Below are 20,724 nucleotides of genomic sequence, written 5' to 3' on the forward strand. Positions count from 1 at the left end.
GTAAACCATTTCAAAGAAACACATTTTTACATCAGCTTATCTCTTGATAAACTGACTATTCTGTTGTCTGGACCTCAGACCTACAATGCTGGATGATCCCAACATTGTACCAAAGGCAGTGCAGAAAATACCTACTAATACCATCTCTTCTAAAAGGTTCTTATTTTTTATTAATATTTTAAAATATAATGTAAAAAATAAATAAATAGATTTTAAAAATTTGGTAAAAAGCACCAAAGTTCTCTTCAATCTTTGAACTAAAGTGAGAAGAAAATCCAACAACAAACAATTTTCTCTGGTTTATAATTTGTTACATAGTATCCCAAAGGTTATGCCTTCAAGAGCATTCCAGGAGGGACTGTTTGCTGTGGAGTCTTCCCCCAGTGCCATCCAATTGGACCTGTGTTAATGGACCAGCTGCTACTGTCAGTTCTCCTCTTTCCTTTTACTTGAAGCAGCTGTCATCCCAAAGGATCATGATGACCGAGCCAGCTGGGTAGAATGCTAGCATGTCTCTCCCCTGCTAAGTCTTTAAATATCTTCCACAGTTCACAGCATTTAAATTTAGTCAATACATGAGGCAGTCTCTCAGGCTGAGGTCGAAGTCAGACACTTCCCACTTTGCTCTGTTCTCAACTGTGGACAGAACAGAAATTATCTGTCCTCTCAACGTCAGCTAAGGAAAGAAACAACACATTGAAGATATGTCTGACAACAGAGACGGCGAGGATCTTAGTGAGGAAGAGATTGATGAAGATGCAATCTTGGCGATGCTCTCACCTGAGGAGCTCAAAGAGCTCCAGAGCGAGATGGACGTTATCATTGCCCCAGATGAAAACGTACCAGTGGGACAAAGACAGAAGGACCAAACAGAGAAACCTCCAACGGGAAGTTTTGACCACAGGTCACTGGTTGACTATCTCTATTGGGAGAAAGAGTCAAAACTTATGCTTGAAGAGGAAAGAGTACCTGCTACTCTGCTCCCTAGTGAGGTAAGAAGAGTTCAAACTCTCAGAGGTTTATGAAAGCTACTTTAGCTCATGGTGTATTGCAGCTCCAATGTTAATATCCTGATTTGTTACTTTTAGAAAATTTTACAGGAGGAAGCTGGAAAAAAGGAAGAAGAAAATCCAGATGTCAAATATGAGGTGTATGAAGTGATAGAAGAAATCATTGAGGAAGATGGCACTGACTATCCAGATGGAGTGGAAATTATAGAGGAGATTATTGAGGAAATAATTGAAGAAGATGAAGAGGAGATTGAAAAGGACAAAGTGACTGATGTTAACAATGAAACCACTGAGAAAGTAGCTTTAAATCTCAAACCTGAGAATACAGAGAAAGATGTAGACCCCCCCTATGCCGTAGAAAAAACAGCAGGAAATAACACAGTGGACAGCCAGTTTGTTCCAGACTCCAAAGTGGTCTTTGCAAACAATGAAGATAAAAAGGAAAATGCAAATGAAGATTGTTTACCCCCACAAGAGACTCCAGAAGTGTCAAATACAAGTGAAGTCAATGATAACTTCTCCAAAAAGGAACCAATTAAAGTAAACAAGTTAAAAATCCCAAAGTTGGCTCTTAGTAATATCAAAATGACAGCACGTCCTTCAGGAAATGAGACAAACTTGGAGTCAACTCTGGACAAAATCCGTAACAACAATCCGTCTATAACTGAGGTCAACCTCAATAACATAGAAAATATTCCTAAGGAAATGCTCGTAGACTATGTGTATGCCCTGAAAAAGAACAAACACGTCAAAACGTTCAGCATAGCGAACACAGGTGCCGATGAAAACATTGCATTCAGCCTGGCTAACATGTTAAGAGAAAATCGCAGCATTGCCACTTTAAATATTGAGTCCAATTTTATAACTGGAAAGGGAATCGTCGCAATCATCCGCTGCCTCCAGTTCAATGAGACTCTCACAGAGCTTCGCTTTCACAACCAGAGGCACATGTTGGGTCACCATGCCGAGATGGAAATCTCTCGTCTGCTCAAGGCAAACAACACGCTCCTAAAGATAGGCTACCACTTTGAGCTGCCCGGCCCCAGGATGGTGGTGACCAACATCTTGACCAGGAATCTTGACCGTCAGAGGCAGCTGAGGAAGGAGGAGCAGAGGCAGCAGCAGGTCAAGGAGCAGAGGGAAATGATGCAGATCTACGAGAACAGTCTCAATCTTCCTCCTGGGTTACTTCAGATGTTGGGCTACATACCACCACTTGAGCTCTTACAGCAGCATGGCCTTGTCCCACCCATGCCAGAACAGAGCTGCATAGCCCAAACACAGCATCAGAGTGAGCAGCCAGAGCCAAAGAAGAGTCTGAAGCGCAACAGCATTCCCAAACAACCCAGTGCAGAACCATCAAACCCGTTAAAAGATATTCAGTTAAAGAGAACTCCCAAGAAACGTGATCCCTTCCTGGACTTGGACCCAAGAGAAGACCGGAGATCAGAAAAACCAAGTTTCCAACTAAGAAAGACTCCCAAAGTAAAAGATAGAGGAGATAGAGAGATGGCAGAAGAAAAGGCCAACCTCAATGATGTGATAAAGACTTTGAAGCCCATCCCTCGCAGACGAGTACCTCCTAAAGTTGACCTCACGCCTCGTGATCAGCTCCTCAGTGAGATCAAACACAGCAATGTGGCATATCTGAAATCCGTGAGTACCCAAGGAATATTATTATAAAATAAGTTCAATGGAAGAGCATGTTATAGTGATAGTTCAATTTCAAAATAGATTCATTTTGTCAATTTTTTCATACAGTCAATTCCCAAGAAACGTTATATAAGGTGACTTTACAAGATGATCAGATCCAGTTTCTACACTTTTTAAAGGCTGATGTATAGAAGTTGAAGTGAGGTTCTCAAAAGTTAATATATTAGTTTCCTTACCTCTTGTAAACAGAGTAGTGAGTTAGAAAAATGTAGAAATCTTCAGAGCACTCTGCAGACCTGTTCAGTTTGTTATGCCAAATTATGTTTGCTGATGCTGATAGCAACAATATTTTTTTCAGCTACAACAAAGACAGTACTGATATAGCCAGCAACCACAGGCAACATAATTTAGTGACACCCTCATTGTTCAGCTGAGAAATCAGAGAAAGCTACCAATGACATCGAGTAAGGTTGCACATTATCTGCCAGTATTCATTTATATTGCACTGGCAAGATCATTTTCAGTTTGAGTTTTATTCATTAAAATTTGTTAAAAAGATTGAATCAGTCTAACTAGTTATTTGAGTGAGGATTTTGGCACTTTTCTCCAAACTAATGGCAACATGATGTCTGTCTAGAGAAAACAAGAGAGAACTGAACTAATACCAAAATCAAGACTGTCCTTTAAAGCAAAAATCTAACTTTATTTACTGAAAATACAGAGAACCTATTGTTCTTTTCTTGTGTTGTTGCTTGCAGGTGCCACTCCCAAAAGCGCTGGAATCAAGTGAAACAAGTCTCATCTGATTCAGCTTCAGCTGTTTTCTCACTGTAGAGTATGTTTATTTTACTCATGTTGGTCACGTTTCATGCACAGCCCTACAGAGTGAACTATTACATGAATGCCACACAAGACGAAAATAAGCCTGCTTTTGTTTCATAAATGTGTTTTAGTTCTTAAAACTCTAAATACAAATGCAGTGTTAAAAGAACAAAGTACAGTTTATTAAATTAATTTACACTTTTAAAATGTTCTAATTTCTTAAAAATAAAAATTGTTCACTGAAAGAATAATTTGTGTCCAATTAATTTTGTGTGCAAAGAGCCTTTCCAACATGATTAAAAAAATGTAACACCTTTGTGATGTAATAAAAACAAACTTCCTGTAGTTACTAAATGTATTATTTACTTAAAGTCAACTTTAAATATCTATTTACTTATTAGATTTATCTAGTTTTGTAATTATTACATTTTAACTTTCAGACAATGACTCTAGATATAAAAAACAGAATCATATTTGAATGTAAAAACACACTCACACTAAAAACCAAATTTCTTTCAAACAAAAAGTAAATCATTAAATGATTATATATTTATTTTAATAATTATTTGCTTTCATGTACAGAAAATGTAAGAACCAAGAACAAAATATTTTTAAATAGCTTAATATCCACACCATGATTATGCAAATGAACTTAAACTTACAGAATACAAATATGTCTTTTTCTCAGGTGCCAAGAATTTTCATTAACATTTTTTAAAATAAGGAATTATAGTCATCTAGAAATTTTACATAGTGTTTAGTAGCATCTATAACACATCCAAATCTTTCCTATGTTCCATCTGTAGACATAACATGCATAGCCTTCAGTCTGTGCATTCACAAACAGCAAAGCAATAGATGTTAATTGTCAGCATAAGCAGTATATAACAGATATGTGCTACAGGTGCAGGCTTTATTTGACCAAAAAGTAAAAACAGAACAAGATGTCTGCCATCATATATTCAGTCAGGTGTTGCTGCCATTCTAAGATTTGGGCATGCTTTTATTTTTAAAAATTGCACTGGAATGAATAGGCTTGAACATACTGACTTTATATTAATACATTAAAGATGCACTCGCCATTCGTTTTTGGTATTGCATAGCTGCTATTAGAGGGTATATACTCAGTTTAGGCGATTTGGCCAGGAAGTGTATGCCAAAAGAAAAAAAGTCAACACACCTGTAATTTTTTTCCAGGCAAAAAAAAGCTAATTTTCCAAATCAACAAACTGGTCCCAGATCAGTATCTATAAGCTCCTACAAAGTAGATTGCCATCCATACAGCAGATGAATGGGGTTTGGCTTCATTCAGTGGCTCTCAAGAGTGCACACACTCCTCTTAAATCCAGAACTTTGTGATTTAGATGAATGTTCTATGATGAAGCATTTTAAAATCTTGACTTTAAATGTTTAAATCAGATTAAACACATGCACAACTAGGCTATAGGATATTTTAGATGGATCTGGAGCTTAAATGATTCCGTTTTCCTACCCTCCTCTTTAGACAAGATGAATGAAAATACAGATTTTTGTCACATATGAAAACACAAACAGAATTTGTTGACTTTTAAATGGCTTCTCTGAACAATTTTCTTTTACAAGTTTGGGATATTTAGTAATACATATCGATGTCTGTAATGTTGCTCTTTTCCTATATTTTTCTGTCTCCACAGCACCTCAGCATATGCTACAAAGGGATTTCTATTGCTGCTGTCCTAAATTATACTTCTGTTTATTGAAATAATTCAGATCACATGTACCTTTTTAGGACGCAAACATTTGTTTAGTGTTTTAGTTGAACTTTGCAGGATATTTGTTGCATAAAATGTGGAAAATGTTTCATTGTTATAATCATTTCTAATAATTTTTATCTAGCAAAAATCTGGCTTTATCAAACTGTACACGTTTGAGGGCCTCTGTAATTGGTTTTGATAAGGGTTTATAAATTCAGATTAGACGTGCTTATTCTGAGGTAGCAAACAGAGATAAATAAATTTTACAACAAATTTTAGCATCTCTACTTATTTTGATGAGGTCTTTCACATAACGTAACTAAAATAAATAGTCATCATATATAATGAAGTACTACAAAATCTACAATGAGTAGATTTTGGAGATGTCTGCACTTAGACATCTAAGTCTTAGGTAGGGCACAATGACTCAACTTCCTGCTAACACAACAATCCAGTTTATATTGTGACGCTAACACCAACACATAAAATCTAAAACTAAAAATAATAAAATGTGGGAATGCAAGTATCAGTAATTTTACATGTGCAAGGACTGAAAGTATTGTAACCATTTTATACCCTTCTGTATGGTTGCTGTCTTTGGCACTCAGCTGGCGCGAGCATTACTGCAGTTTATTCTCAATAAAATCCTGGATCTTGTTCATCTTCTCCTCCTGCTGGTCGAGGAGATCCATGATCATGCCCATCGGGGTCTTCTTCAGCCCGACGTCTTCGATCTTGTTCTCCAGCCTGTTCTTCATGTTGCGCTGTCTCAGAGATGCATGGATCAGGATCACTAAAGCAGAAACAAGGAGCAAGGCATTTTTAAGGGAAGGAAAAATGTATATGTTTAAGTACAACAAGGCCCTGCGACAGACTGGGGTGAACCCCGCCTCTCGACCGGAACGTTAGCTGGAGATAGGCACCAGCACCCCTCCTGACCCCACTAGGGACAAGGGTGTTAGAAAATGGATGGATGGATGGATGGATGAGTACAACAAGGGTAAATAGTTTGTGGTGAGAAAAAAAAACACAACAATAACCATGATTGTGATTATGCTGTATTCACAGCAGCAGCTAAGCATATAGCCGTATGATTTGATTTCCATGACAGGCAGATGCTGAATGCATGACATCAGCCAGTAAATGTGGTTCAGTCCAAACCAACAAGCCCTAGCAACCTGTCAACACAGGCAGTGGGTGGATCTCCTGGGATGTAATCAAACAGCTTCGTATTTTTATCACAGCGACAGAGTTGCAACATTTGCTCTAATGACGAACTCCTTGTGCTGACAGTCACTAAATGCCTGAGGATGAAGAGAAAGTTCACCTTGTTGAGCTATCTTTCTGTCACTCCCTTTATACCTAGTCATGACAGTAGATTATGTACCGTGGGCTAAAAAAAACATGAAGAAAATGAGAAAAAATTTTAAAGGCAAGACTTGGCAAGGGCCAGTCATCGCTCCCATCACTCAGCAAGGTAATACTGCTTTAGAAACCACTTGGCAAGGTAGAAGCAGCACATCTGTTAAGTAGCTGACTGCAGACCCCATCCATGCAGGTACTCTGTCTAATAAAGCAGCTCATATCAGCTTATTATACTAACAGCATTACTCAATGAAGAGCAGAACATCAGAGATGGTATTATTCTTTGCAATAACAACTTTGAAACCACAGCCAAATTTAGAAGTTGCTTGCTCAAAATAATTTATTTTTCTGAAATCAAAATTAAAATAACGATGAACAAATGCTACAGATAGTATCATTATAGTTTCAATAATCTAAAGGTTAAATTATATAAATATGGCACTTCTCTTTGAAGTCAAACAAACTATATGATGTTACACATCTATGAATACATACTGTGAAATACACTGTGAGAATTTCATTCTTACCTATGCAGGGTTAAAAAGAAAATTAAAAACAAACAACAAACAGATAAACAGCAGACAAACTGTGTCTGAAATTCATGTCTTTAACAAGCAAATATTCTGATTGCAAAGTAAACAACAGATGAAAACATTTCAGGAGTTTCAGTAAGCTGATATCTGGTTATTAGTCAGTTGTCTGATTTGGTAGCAACCGTGAGATTGGCTGTTCATAAAACATGCCATTCACGGGCTATCAACTAAAGTTTTTAAAGCAGCTTTACCTTAATAAGAGTAAAAGGTGCTGTTCCTTTAATCCAAACAATGAGACTGTCTGGGTTTTTTCATCTTGCCAGTGTATTTCCAAACATAAAGATTTGTCTTTCATATAAGGGAGGGCAAAGTGTAGTAGCCTTCTCTCAGCCAGATGACTGGCAGTGTGCAGCAACATGTGGGTGAAGCAGAGCATATTTTAACAATATCACGTTAAAGCATGGAGCAGCTTTGTCAAACACTAAAGACAATTTTTTCCCCCGTTCTGATTTTGAAAGTTAAAGATCACATGACACTGTGGTACTCACACAGCAAAGGAAAAGTGATTCCAAAGATGAAGACCATGACACCTCCAAACAGCGACAGCACAAAGTAACTTGTGGCCATTACGCCAATCACAAACAGAGTGGGATTCTTCTTCTTGAAGTTCTTGATTGTGGGCTTGTTTTCCCCAGCCCACACGGAACCGGCAAATACCAGAGACACCACGGCACCGCCCAGAAACATGCCAAAGGGATTCAGGAACCTGGACATGGAAACATGCAGAGCAACACATTTTGATAAACCAGGGTGCAGACTTCCCTTTGTTTATGTTTGCAAACACCATGGCAACAATTTTATGTTCATGGTATAGCTGTAAAGCCCAGGATAGTGTTGAAACTTCATAATTTCCACTATATGCTTGACCAAATCAAACTATTAAGAAAAAAGACACATAAAATCAATACTGACCATCTATATCACTAAGGTTTATCTAACAATCTGTGGTGGGTCGTTCACAAAAGAAAGCATTAGTACACGACAATAAAAAACCCCCGAAAAACTAAAAGATCACTGTTATTGAACGTTTACGTATATTTATGTCTCATTACAATGCAATACAGCAAAAGCAATAGTCTACATACTCCGGATGGGCGTGTGTGGAAAAAGTGTAACAGATGCTAGCTTTTAGCTTTGGACCGCAGCTAGGACTTACCCCACAATGAGGAAAACCACCAAGGCGACAACAAAATAATTCGTCTGGTAGAAGATCAAATTGCTGATCACTCTGTTGTTCCACTTGGTTAAATCCCCGAACTCTGGTTTGGAGAACCGTTCCGCTCCGGGGAAGAAGTCATCCCATGGTCTGAGAGGAGCAAGCTCCATTTTGGCTGCCATGTTTGTAGCTCAGCGTGCGGTTTAGAAAAAAAAAAAAAAAAGAAAAACCAAAACAAACCCAGACGGCGTTATGTGTTTGACAGGTCAGCTGATCTCCGCAGACTGCGCAGGGGAGTAACGTCAAGGAAATCTCGCGATATTACTCGGCTTGAAGCATTGGTTTCAAACCATTTAAAATGTTCAGTATGCGTTAAAACTACAATCAAGTAAAAATAATTGACATCTACTATAATCAAGAAACCTGGACAACTAAGGCGACGCTAAAATTACGGAAATATGTATTTTTTTCATATATATACTTCATTACATTTCCTATCAGCAAGAGAAGAAAAACAAATCACCAGAAACAAGTGTATTTAAATGTATTTCTTTTGTAAATTATACAAGGTCGTGACATTGGAACATCATATCGTCACCTTGCTATAATATCGCCCTAAGTAATTGTTTTATTTTAATAATAATAATAATAATAATAATAATAATAATAATAATAATAATAACAATAACAATAATAATAATAATAATAATAATAATAATAATAATAATAATAATAATAATAATAATAATAATAAGTTTTTGTTAGTGGCGTGGAACTTGAAAGTGACGTACAAACAGCAACAGCGCCCTCTGGTGTATATGATGGTCACGTAGTTTTGTGTTAACGCGGGAGCTGCGGTTCGCTGCGCAGCTTTGACTCCCCTGAACACAGTGCAGCCTGAATCGAGGACATGGGACCGTGAAAGTATGGCGGATGCCGAGGAGCCGTAAGTCTCAATGAGCGCTAAATATCATTTTTATCGTCGATATAACTCTTAGTTTCTCTTAAACCGAGGCTGAGTTACTGTCTTTTTTCCAGGGAGAAGAAAAGACGGCGATTAGAGGACCTGACTGAGAAGTTAGTGACGAATGCTAAATAAAGGTCTCTGACTGGCGGCAGGTTTGCGTTGCACTGTAAGCAGCGACTGCTGGGCCAGCAGATATAAAAAAATAAAACATGTTGGCAAGGAGCAGCGGGTCACTTAGTATCTTTGTTAGCTGGTTGAGATAATATCTCCTTTTCTCTTGGGGGAAGCAGGACGTTGGGATATATAACACAGAAAGAGAAGACCTGTAATTTCTACAAATGACAAATTTGCAAAGCTCGCGATACTTGTTAGATACAAACAGGTTATGACTATGCACTGTTGAAGACAACATACAGTAACATTATAGAACATTGAGTCAAACTAATTACCCCAGAAGAACTACGTGTTAAAGTTTAAATAGCAGTTACAGTATTCCAATAAAACAGTTGTCCCTTACAGCTCTTAAAAACAAGTTTAATAGAACTATACTTATTTCAGTGTTGTTATATCTTTTTATAAATTTCCTATGGGAGAGTGAAATGAAATCATTGCACCAGACCAGCGTCCATATGTCTCAGACTTGGTGTGCTTGCAGGAATGTCCGCCCATGCATGCTGTTATTACTTACCAAGCTCTGCAGTGGTGGCAATCTTTTTCGTTAGTTTACACTTCTTTAGATGATGATCCTGGTTCTTCCTAGACTTTGTTGATCTCCCAGCGATTTAACCTCTCGTTGATGTTGATTTTCTTGCAGTCCGACTAGCAGCAACATTTTTGATTTGTATGGCCCATATGATGCATAATGATAAGTTCAGCCTTGATATAACTGTGGTCAATCAAAACAACATAATGTTAGGCACCATTTTGTTTTAAAGCAGCCATTCTGCTACTGAACCTCCATCAGAATGACACTAATATCATCCGCCTCTCCTGAACCACGTTTGAGTAAATTGAAGTGATTTTTGCAGATTTTCTTTGTTGTTTTGATTAAATACAATTTGCAATAACTTTACAATAAATTGTATATTTCTGATCAGTCCTCATAGCCACCTAGAGTCAAGGTAAACTACAACCAATAAGAAATGAAGAGACAAAATTGTTAAAAACAAAATGAAACAGGCAACAAGATTTCTCTGTTTCTAAGCTTTTGGAAGCAACTTTAGTATTGAAAGTATTTTCTAAGGATTTACATTTAAGTGTGGTACATCTTAGTGTTTTTCATTACTGCACAGCAGAGCTCAATTCTAAGTTATCTTCTCTCAAATTTTTGTATTTTCAAAAAAGGATGTTAAAGAAAGACTGCACAGTTGAGTGCACTATTGCTTTGTAACAGTAAGATCTGGATGTCAAATTGTTTTATTTATAGTTCAGGTCAACTCCTACAAGGTATAATTGAAATAAAACGAAGTTTTTAAAAATATTTTCTGTCATTTGTAAAAAACAAATTAAGAAAGGAAAAGGAGAAAGAAAACAAGTGATTAAAATTGAAAATTGGATTTGGTATGAAAAGAATCTGAGATTTTAGTTTCATGCCATATTGCCCGGCCCTACCCACAATTCTGTGCTGCATCACTTTCACATGACCAAACAAAAACCATGGGGCGAACCCACTATCCCTCCTCAAGCACACAAACTAGATGGTGGTTGATGATTAAAAAGTAACACCAGCCGATGTGTCATGCATCTCTTTTAGAAAATGTAAAATGCAATAATTTGAACTATAGTACATGTTCAGTGTTTCTTTTTTGTTTTTGGTGTGTTTCTCATCCAGAATGGCTGTTGATAGTGGACACATGGATAGCGACTGCGACTGGGATGGTCGCTGGAATCATGTGAAGAAGTTTTTGGAAAGGCCGGGTCCTTTCACCCATCCTGACTTTGAGCCAAGCACCGAGGTGACCACCATGAAAATGTGAATAATGTCCATCACTGTTCAGATGTAGTTTGGTTTAAATACGGCTGTTTTTGTCGAATTAGTCTCTGCAGTTTTTATTGGAGACCTGCAAGATTCTGGTCATCGGTGCAGGAGGACTTGGATGTGAACTCCTTAAGAACCTGGTAAGGAAGTTGCTTTAATCGTTCCTATAATGGCATATGAAATCCATTCTGTCTGGGCTATTTGAAATGCAATATTATATCAATATTTTTTTCGTTTTTCTATTTAGGCCCTGTCTGGGTTTCGCCTTATTCATGTGGTTGACATGGATACCATTGATGTGTCAAATCTTAATAGGCAGTTTCTTTTCAGGTTAGTTTGACCTCTATAATTTAAAAAAGTCATTGTTAACAGGAGCCAAGATGGTTTGTGAGAAGGGTTTAATCAAAGTAAATTTACTTAATATTATGGGAAAATTTCCTAAATTTCTCATGTATTAGTATTTAAAAATAGTATTTATTCCATCCATCCCCAGACCTGATGTTTCATCGTCTCCTACACATAAAGCTGGTATATAACAGCTTGCCACATGTTTCATAAATATCAATTCTTTGTGTAGGCCCAAAGACGTTGGAAGACCAAAGGCGGATGTGGCTGCTGATTTTATCAATAGTCGTATCTCAGGATGTAAAGTTGTCCCGTATCCTTCACTCTTGATCCTGCATAAACAATTCATGTTTAGCTAACATTGTGTTGTATGACTGCATAGTTCCCTGGCTTTTTCCTGAGTGATAGCATTCAGTCACTTTAAAAAGATTCAAGACTTTGATGATTCTTTCTATAGGCGTAAGTGCATTTCTGTCTCTAAACCTCAGCAGAGTTAATCAGTTATTTTAATGACTGAGGGGTAAAACTCATTCCAAGCTGTTTATCGTTGCAGAGTTTCACATCATTGTCTGCGGACTTGACTCCATTATTGCTAGACGCTGGATAAATGGAATGCTGGTACAATTTAAATGAAAGAAAAATTTTTTATTTTTTCCTCTTGTCTGTTATTACCTGCTGTTTTTGTGGAGAGGTTTAGCTAACCTAATTGATTGATCTCTGTAGATATCTCTCTTGAGCTATGAAGATGGAGTGCTTGATCCCAGCTCCATCATCCCCCTCATCGACGGGGGGACGGAGGGCTTTAAAGGAAACGCTCGTGTCATCCTGCCGGGCATGACTGCGTGTATTGATTGCACACTGGAGCTGTACCCACCACAGGTAGCACTCACATTTTTTCTAGGTTCACTTTTGAAACCTAGAAAGTCTGTTGATCTATGATAAGTTTTCAGCCTGGTGTGGGCATTAATCCCAGTTTAAATTTTTTAGTGTGAGATTTTTACTGCATATGACCGAAAAAGTCAAACTTCCAGCAGGACAAATTATGAATCATCTATGTACAGAAACATCACCTGTTCCACTTGTCCTGAGAGCTTTTATTTAGCATAACTTTCAGCCTGAACGAAATTATGTAATGTAAAGCAGTCTGCTAGAGGAAGCTTTGTGAAAATAAAGAATGTTTAAAGAATTTAACTTTCATGGTTTTGAGATATAAACTAAAGAGGAGCTAAAAAATCAGAAGAAATAAAGTAAGATAAATAACGATATGGAAAATGAAATTATTTTTGAAAACAAAACAAAATGTGAGACTCACAGTCCTCATGAAAAATGCTTATCTTTGAATTGTTTCAATCCACAGATAAATTTCCCCATGTGTACCATCGCAACAATGCCGCGGCTACCAGAACACTGCGTGGAATACGCCAGAATATTACAGTGGGCCAAAGAAAGGCCTTTTGGAGGTTTGCGCCAATCTAAATGTATATAATGTGAAAAAAAAATCTATGAGTTCGTATAAATGTTTATTACCTCTGCCTTCTTCTCAACTAGACACGAGTTTAGACGGTGACAATCCAGAACACATTCAGTGGGTGTTTGAGAAATCCCAAGAAAGAGCGGCAGAGTTTAACATCACAGGAGTGACGTACAGACTCACGCAAGGTGAGACTGTGAATTACAAAATTTTAATTGATGCAGCGCTAATTTGTCACACCACTTCTTATTTTTGAGAGAGCTGATGGAATTAACCTCAGAGTCGGCTTTTGTGTTGCAGGAGTTGTGAAGAGGATTATTCCTGCTGTGGCATCAACTAATGCTGTTATTGCTGGTATGAAACTTGGGTTTTTAAAGCAGTTATGTTTCTTCACCAGTGCTTCAGGCATCAACAGTTTCAACATAACAGCTTGTTTTTTTTTTTCAATTTGTTTTTTTGTTTTTAATTATAGTGTTTTAAATTTTAAATGCAGTAGAAGTTCTTCAAACTCACCTCTGTTGACATAGAAACAGAGGAACTGTCTTTCTTTTGTTGGCAACATTTTTTCTTCCTGAATGAGTGTTATTAGTCACAATACCCCTCCAGTCCACAATACCCCTCCTGTGTATCTAGAAGCTCAGTCTTGTCCTGCTGTTAAATTACAAAGGGACTCATGTATAATCACTGTACACGCACCAAAAATGTGCAGCACAATATTTTACAACTCGGCATGTATAAAAATGAATGTTGCGTGAAAGTGAGTGGTAATCCATGCAAACTTTATATGCGGCAGCACCACAAACGTTTTTTAGGCAACAATAACAAACTAGAAAGCACCAAAACTCCCCCATATAACCGGAATTTTGACTCCTTTCAGTGATATTTAACTGAAGGAGCATCAAACCCAAACTTTCCTGTGTGATTCAAATCTTTTATTGTTTTAAACTAAATGATGAAAGTGAACCACATCTAGCCTCATAAGATAATCTACCACACTTAAAAAAATTATGGGAAATCCTGAGTTGGATGTAAACAGGATGTTGTATTTGCAATATATCAAGATGTTTCATAGAGCATATGACTTTATATTTTAACATACAACCTTAGCAAGGAATTATGGTTTACTTTTTCTTAAATAGTAACTTTAAACATTTTAGTCCACCTTGTTTATGCTGTTTGTACTAATTTGTTTTACCTAATGATTTTAAGGGTTAGTAGTTAGAATGCAATATTAAAACTATTAAATTCAGAAAATCACTAAAATCTTTGTACATTTTACTTCTGCTCTTCACAGCTGCCTGTGCAACTGAGGTCTTTAAAATCGCTACAAGGTTTGTTAGAGAAACACATTTTCTTCAAGGTTTTATTTCTTGATCTGAGCATCAATTACAGTCAGATTTGTCTTTTCAGTGCATATATTCCCTTGAACAACTACATGGTTTTTAATGATGTGGATGGACTATACACCTACACCTTTGAAGCCGAGAGAAAGGTTTGTGTTTTTTTACTAACCATAGACCGCTCACAGTTTTCATACAGAGAATAATGATCGGTGTTCCGAATCATCTTTCTATGACAGGAAAATTGCACAGCATGCAGCCAGGTACCTCAAGATCTCCAGTTCCCTCCTTCTGCCAAATTACAAGAAGTTTTAGAGTACCTGACAGAGACGGCCTCCTTGTGAGTTCTCGGAACAAAACATGACAATATCATAAATGTACAAATTTGATCTATGATCACTTTAAGATGGTATAATTTTTCTGTCCAGACAAATGAAATCACCGGCCATCACCACAACCCTTGAAGGAAAGAACAAGACTTTGTATCTGCAGGTATACAAAATCTAACATTTAAACTGCTGCACAATCCGTTTACCTTGAGCTAAAACAAATTTTCTAATCTTATTGCAGTCTGTTAAGTCCATCGAAGAGCGCACAAGGCCAAACCTCTGCAAAACCTTAAAAGGTACACAAGAGATGTCTTTTTATTTATTTATTTGCTTTATTTTTGGCCTTAAAACTGTAAATGCATCGTGTTTTATTTTCCTCCATTGCAGAGCTGGGGTTGTCAGACGGACAGGAAATAGCTGTTGCCGATGTCACCACTCCACAGACGGTTCTATTCAAGATTAATTTCACTGCTTGAATTAAAAACTAACAGACTAAACCGCACTGACGCATCTGAATGCAAACTGGATGCAGGATCACTGCGTTTCTTTTGCTGTTGCAGTTGCACATTTGACATCAGGATGTAAATATGACGTAGAAGGTCTCACTTGTGAGACATCATGTTGATTGTGTTGTCTGAAGATGGAATCAAATAATATTGTTTTTGTAACATGGTTCACTTCTTTATTTGTCCAATGCAGATCCATATTATATCCAGTTTCTTATTATTTGAGATTAATTATGTATGTAAACTCCAACCTAATAAAGTTTCTCATTAGAAATGTTGTTTTTTTTTTCATTATTGGACCTCAAGTAGACACCATACACAGCATACTCTGATTTGTTTTGGGTTCTGGGATCATTGCAAATTTGAAAGACCAATTTGTCTCTAGATGTTGCTTTAATATTTCAACATAATGCTTTTTCCTCATGTCGCCGTCTATTTTATGAGGTGCACCAGTTCCTCCTGAAGCAAAATTGCCCCACAACATGATCCTGCCACCGATACACTTCAAATAGAATGGGTTTACTTCAGGCAATTGTTCCCTGTTTGTCCTCCAAATGTAAGAATGGGCATTATAGTCAAACAGTCCCACTTTAGTTTCAGTAGAACACAGGACATATTTCCAGAAATTAATGTCCCCCTGCCCAACAAACACCTGCTTGGGTGTTGCTTCAACATCATCTCAAGCATGTGGTCACAAAATCTAACAGTTCTGTCACAGCAGAGTAGTCAGAAGATTTCATTGACATTTTTCTTTTATTTTATATTTGATTCTAACTTCTAAATCGTTACTGCATAATAATTAAACAGCTACTGATTCAATCTTAGCTTATTTTTTTCATAGCCTGTTATGACGTATAAAACAAATCAAAATCTTTAATATGTCAAACACATGCTTTTTGTAATTAATCCGAAATGCCAGCAGCATGCATGTTTTGAGGCTCATGTTTTCAAAATTTCTCAACCTGTCCACAGAGATGATTACCCGTTGAATTTAAATCTAGTAGTATTTTAATGTAGCACATAATCATCAGTGAAATATTTAGCAGAAAACCATTTTTTTCCAGATTAAATCTTCTCCACCTACAGACAGTTGATTTTTATTTTTAGAGCTTTTCATCAAGGAATCAGCCTGATCCTTTTGTTTCTTGCCTAGATTTAATAATTTAGGTTTATGTTATAGTTTAACTGAATATTGTAACTCTCTTTAAAACTTAACCTTATTAAAAAACAAAAATATATATATATTTAAAATAGATATATTTTAAAGAGAAAGCAAAAACCCCCCCCCCAAAAAACATCATTCTCCATATCCAGTGTGCATGTCAACACTTCCCTTAAGCTTCTTAAGGCACTAATGAAAGTGGCCGCTTATTGTCCGGAAGACAGATGGTTTCTGTCTTGATTAAGTTTTAATTTTCCTCTTGGATGGAACTGACAGGGTTGTCTGGTTCTGTAGCGAACAAGCGTCTTTCTCCCGTTGTTTCCTGTCGAAAGGGTAACTACGGTGCGACTCCTGGGACAGGAGCGGATCTGTGAAAGTGCTTCTTTTTTTTTCCGGAGCTGACTTTTTGATTCTTTGTTCTGCAGCAGGCCTGCACTCCTGTGATTATTTATTTACTTGATTTTAGTTTATTTTTTTCAACTTCAAGGGATAATACTTCAAAACTGGAGATTAGTATTTAATGCAACCTTGTTTTTCTCCTGATGAATGCTCTTACGCAGACAGACTGATGGGGACTCCTCTGAACCTTATCATGCACATAAATAAGACACAAGGCACAAGTAAGTGGAGAACATTAATTCTTAGTGCTATTAGAAATGTGTATGCCACACACTAATGTACGTAGTGTCTTTAAATAGCAAGGTAGCTTTAATAACACTGTAATAGCATCTAACTAATTTGGCTCAAATTTATCTGTCTACCAATAGGATAAACAGATGTACTAAAAAATCTTTGTATTTTTGCAAAACATAAGTTGTTCATGGAGTATTCACTTTTTGTCATCATTGTTCAGATGCTCTGTGGTACTTAGGATTAAAGTTCCCAGTTTTTTGTGTGTGTGTGACTCATCTGGACTACCACTTTATTCACAAAGATATACATAGCTTAAAGGAAAATATGACTCAGAAATTACTTTAGGTCTGGGTCTCGTCTGCTCCAAATATTGCTCCCAGGTGTTTGGCTTTTTTTCAGATTTAATTTTTCTCATCCTGGCACCACAAATTTTGCATGAATCTCCATTTTGCTGTGTAGGTAAGATGAAGATGATCAAACTGACACAACAATTACTCTGGGGGTTCATTTTGCTCTGCACAGTAAACCTCAGCATCCAGCAAGTGTCCAGTGGCAACCAAAGCTCTCGAGGACAAAGAGGTAAGCATCAGCCCGGTCAGACCAACACACACCCAGCGGGGCTCATTAGGGCTCTTGGTCAAAGGCCTGCTGGCTTGGAGCAGAGCTCAATTAAAGCACAAACATCTTTAGAACCACCATACATTTTTATGATGCTATAAGTCACACCGCAGTTGTTTTTTTTTTTCTTTCTTTTTACAAAGTATGATATTAGTGGTCCTTATCAATTCTCGCAGATGCATCTCAGTTTATAAAAATATCACTGAAAAGTTAAGTAATTGCAGTAATTTGATTCCAAACTGAAACACAGAGATATTTTCATTAAGCAGAATGAAATACAGTATAATTCAACTATTTGTTTCAGTTATTTTTTTATATTTACAGCACAGAGCTTATGAAAAATAAAACAAAGGTTATCTGACAATTTGAATATGACTTGACATGTAATATATAATATATGAAATGAAAAATAAATAAATATGTGTAATGGCTAGTTTATGGCTTTCACCATCATGGGAGCGAATGCACTTTTTACCTTCCAGTTAACGTTCCATGATTAGGCTATGCAGCACTCCGTTAATAGGACGCTTCTTTTGCAGTTATCCCTTTGTGGTTACCCTCTTCTTGAAAGTTATGAATGAATGGTGGAGATACTTGCAGTATTCGCCATGATTGCACAGACCGTAGCAATGTGCTTTTAGAATTTAATTGTTTATGTAAATTAGGTTTTTAAACACATTCCTATTTACTGAACTGCATATGCATTATATTAAGGGAATTTTTTTAATTAAAAGCTCTAAGCAGATTTATGGTTTTCTTTTCATAGATCTCTATATATGAATTTATTGCTATAAAATCAGTGGCTTCTGGTCTAGATTCTTCAATTCCCTGAAGAAAATAATATAATGGTTTACAGATTTAAGTGAAGAGACAGGATTTTGTGTCATGGGGAAAAAAGGTTTCCAGGCATTACTTAAAGGAATCAAGGAATGGTTTATGTAACTCTGCATTTGCATATAATATGTTCTGAGAAGCATCTAGAGACTTAAACTGTCAGATAATGTAGTGGAGTAAAGAGTACATCGTTTATGACAGAAAGATCGGAAAGTGCCATCATGAAACAGCATAAAATATTAATGTTCAAGTAAAGTACTTTTGAAATATGTGATAGTAATGAACTAGAATAGTGAAGTAGACAAAATAAATGTTCCTTCTTTCGTTGTGTCTGAGTTTCTAAACATTTTGATTATATCCAGTGTGCAATACATTTGGCATATTCTAAGTTTTCGAATTTGACTGTATAAATAAGATTGATGCTGTAAAAAAAGTACTTGGAAATGTTTGTTCTTCTTGATTTTGCTATTTTGCTATTATGTGTTACTCATATATTCAAAAAAAGTGTAATTTATTATCTAAATAACAGAATTTGTACATACATTTTTTGCCAGTTTGACTACATTATTTTGATCAAACAGTTAGTACTTCAATAGTTTCAAATACTTTTATACTCTTGTTTGGATAATTTATGAAATAACGTGAGATACTTGAGTGAAGATACACAACAATATTGTTACTTTACCTCTGATTTCTGGTGATCAGACACGTATCAGGTCATGATTTGGATTGGTGATATTTCTCATTCCACTAGGTGGTGCTGTTGCTCTAAAGACAATAACAGCAAACGGTATAAGTAATGGTTAAGCTGCCTTCTTACTGGGTAATTAAAATGAGATAAAAGGCCATTTATTTGTTCAGAATTTAACATTGACTAAAGCCAAAACACTGGCTATATCTGTGGAGACACGGAACGTTTTAAAGGGTGACACTTAATTGGGGTCTCTGATGAATGTTTGAATGGCTCACCAAAACCAATAGCTTTAAACAATTATAATACAAATTTTGTACACATTCATCAGACACAAACTAGGACAAAAAGTTCAGAAATAAAGCTTAGCATTTTTCTCCAGCTTGTTTTTCCACTTTCTTTAATTCCTATTAATAAAAAATTGTAAAACATCCAGGTTAGAATTGCTGGCTACCTCTAGTGGCACCACTGTTGAGATAGTGCGTGCAGTGGTCTTGTGATCCTTCTTGAATCAAACTGATTTTTTTTTCCTTACTGCATTTCTTGGTCAGGGTCATCACAGGAGAGGACGGGGACATGTGAAGTGGTTGCGGCTCATCGCTGCTGCAATAAGAATAAGATTGAAGAGCGCTCTCAAACAGTCAAGTGTTCTTGCTTCCCCGGACAGGTAGCTGGGACAACAAGGGCACTGCCCTCTTGTGTTGAAGGTAATAATACAGAAACCCCCTCTTGCAACTCTCTTAAAAAAATAAATATTTTGCTATGACCGGAAAGTGTAGCGTGTCAAAGTCGAGTCACATTCACCAGAAACCGCTGATGTCGAGGCTTTTAAAGTCCAAAGGAGCATGACATCTGATTGGGATGTTTTTTTCCCAAACAACTCGTCTTTTTTTCTTTGGAAGCTCTTCAATCGAAAAAGTGACCCTTTGCCACTCTCTTCTCCCCCACGCCCCCAGCCTCCATTGTGCTTCAGAAATGGTGGTGTAAAATGGAGCCGTGTCTGCAGGGGGAGGAGTGTCGAGTTCTCCCTGACCTCACTGGTTGGTCATGCATCTCTGGGAACAAAGTGAAGACCACGAAGGTGAGGAGGGGCCCGGCATTAGTCTGAGTCACAGTTCGATTTGTCCATCCATCCAGCTGTTAGTGTTACCTGCTTGATTCCTCAGAAGGTTGCAGGAGGGGTGCTGAGGCATATCCCAACTGACCGTGGGCAAGAAGTGAGGCACACCTTGAATAGTTTGCCAATCCAAAACAGTCATTCTATTCAAGTTTCTCTTTTATAGCAGCGATAGCAATCAAAATTGTCTGAAGACGCTACACAGATGTCTGTGCCTAAGCTCCCTGGAGCGAGCACTAAGGCAAAAGCAAGGAAAAAAAAAAAAACAACCTCTTACTATTTAACAGGAGGAAACCTTGAATGCTGCCAAGCTTTTACAGATGGGTCTAGGGATGGAGGAATGGAATCCATAAAGAAAGCCAGATATTCAAGAAAAAGAGAAGAAAAGGAACAGAAGAAGA

The 20,724-nt window shown here is 37.0% G+C and overlaps 4 protein-coding genes across 6 annotated transcripts; 3 read left to right on the top strand and 1 right to left on the bottom strand.

Annotated features, from left to right (window-relative positions):
- The first annotated feature begins 370 nt into the window (after window positions 1–370).
- lmod3 (leiomodin 3 (fetal)) lies at window positions 371–4,647 on the top strand. Its single transcript, XM_028042656.1, has 3 exons — window positions 371–992; window positions 1,089–2,666; window positions 3,422–4,647. The coding sequence occupies exons 1-3, from the start codon at window positions 705–707 to the stop codon at window positions 3,467–3,469; spliced, it is 1,914 nt and encodes a 637-aa protein (XP_027898457.1). The 5' UTR covers window positions 371–704; the 3' UTR covers window positions 3,470–4,647.
- Window positions 4,025–8,608, bottom strand: LOC114160247 (PRA1 family protein 3). Its single transcript, XM_028042784.1, has 3 exons — window positions 8,333–8,608; window positions 7,665–7,882; window positions 4,025–6,011 (listed from the first exon to the last, which is right to left on the bottom strand). The coding sequence occupies exons 1-3, from the start codon at window positions 8,512–8,514 to the stop codon at window positions 5,839–5,841; spliced, it is 573 nt and encodes a 190-aa protein (XP_027898585.1). The 5' UTR covers window positions 8,515–8,608; the 3' UTR covers window positions 4,025–5,838.
- A 537-nt stretch (window positions 8,609–9,145) lies between these two features.
- On the top strand, window positions 9,146–15,546 carry LOC114148852 (NEDD8-activating enzyme E1 catalytic subunit). 3 transcript variants are annotated; one of them, XM_028024341.1, is made up of 18 exons: window positions 9,146–9,278; window positions 9,371–9,409; window positions 11,131–11,254; window positions 11,337–11,417; window positions 11,525–11,607; window positions 11,855–11,935; window positions 12,038–12,081; window positions 12,176–12,240; window positions 12,346–12,501; window positions 12,980–13,082; window positions 13,171–13,281; window positions 13,394–13,447; window positions 14,388–14,424; window positions 14,504–14,585; window positions 14,673–14,773; window positions 14,862–14,925; window positions 15,004–15,058; window positions 15,150–15,546. In XM_028024341.1, the coding sequence occupies exons 1-18, from the start codon at window positions 9,259–9,261 to the stop codon at window positions 15,236–15,238; spliced, it is 1,389 nt and encodes a 462-aa protein (XP_027880142.1). In that variant the 5' UTR covers window positions 9,146–9,258; the 3' UTR covers window positions 15,239–15,546. The 3 variants fall into 3 exon arrangements, with proteins under 3 accessions (XP_027880142.1, XP_027880151.1, XP_027880158.1); XM_028024350.1 differs by having other exon boundaries at window positions 9,177–9,278; window positions 9,371–9,465; XM_028024357.1 differs by having other exon boundaries at window positions 9,177–9,278; window positions 9,371–9,433.
- A 1,956-nt stretch (window positions 15,547–17,502) lies between these two features.
- Window positions 17,503–20,314, top strand: LOC114145790 (protein FAM19A4-like). Its single transcript, XM_028019394.1, has 3 exons — window positions 17,503–17,642; window positions 19,758–19,913; window positions 20,163–20,314. Exons 1-3 carry the CDS (start codon window positions 17,528–17,530, stop codon window positions 20,312–20,314), a joined length of 423 nt encoding a protein of 140 aa, XP_027875195.1. The 5' UTR covers window positions 17,503–17,527.
- The last annotated feature ends 410 nt before the right edge of the window (window positions 20,315–20,724 follow it).

This window comes from Xiphophorus couchianus, chromosome 1, assembly GCF_001444195.1.
Source record: "Xiphophorus couchianus chromosome 1, X_couchianus-1.0, whole genome shotgun sequence".
Classification (NCBI taxonomy): domain Eukaryota; kingdom Metazoa; phylum Chordata; class Actinopteri; order Cyprinodontiformes; family Poeciliidae; genus Xiphophorus; species Xiphophorus couchianus.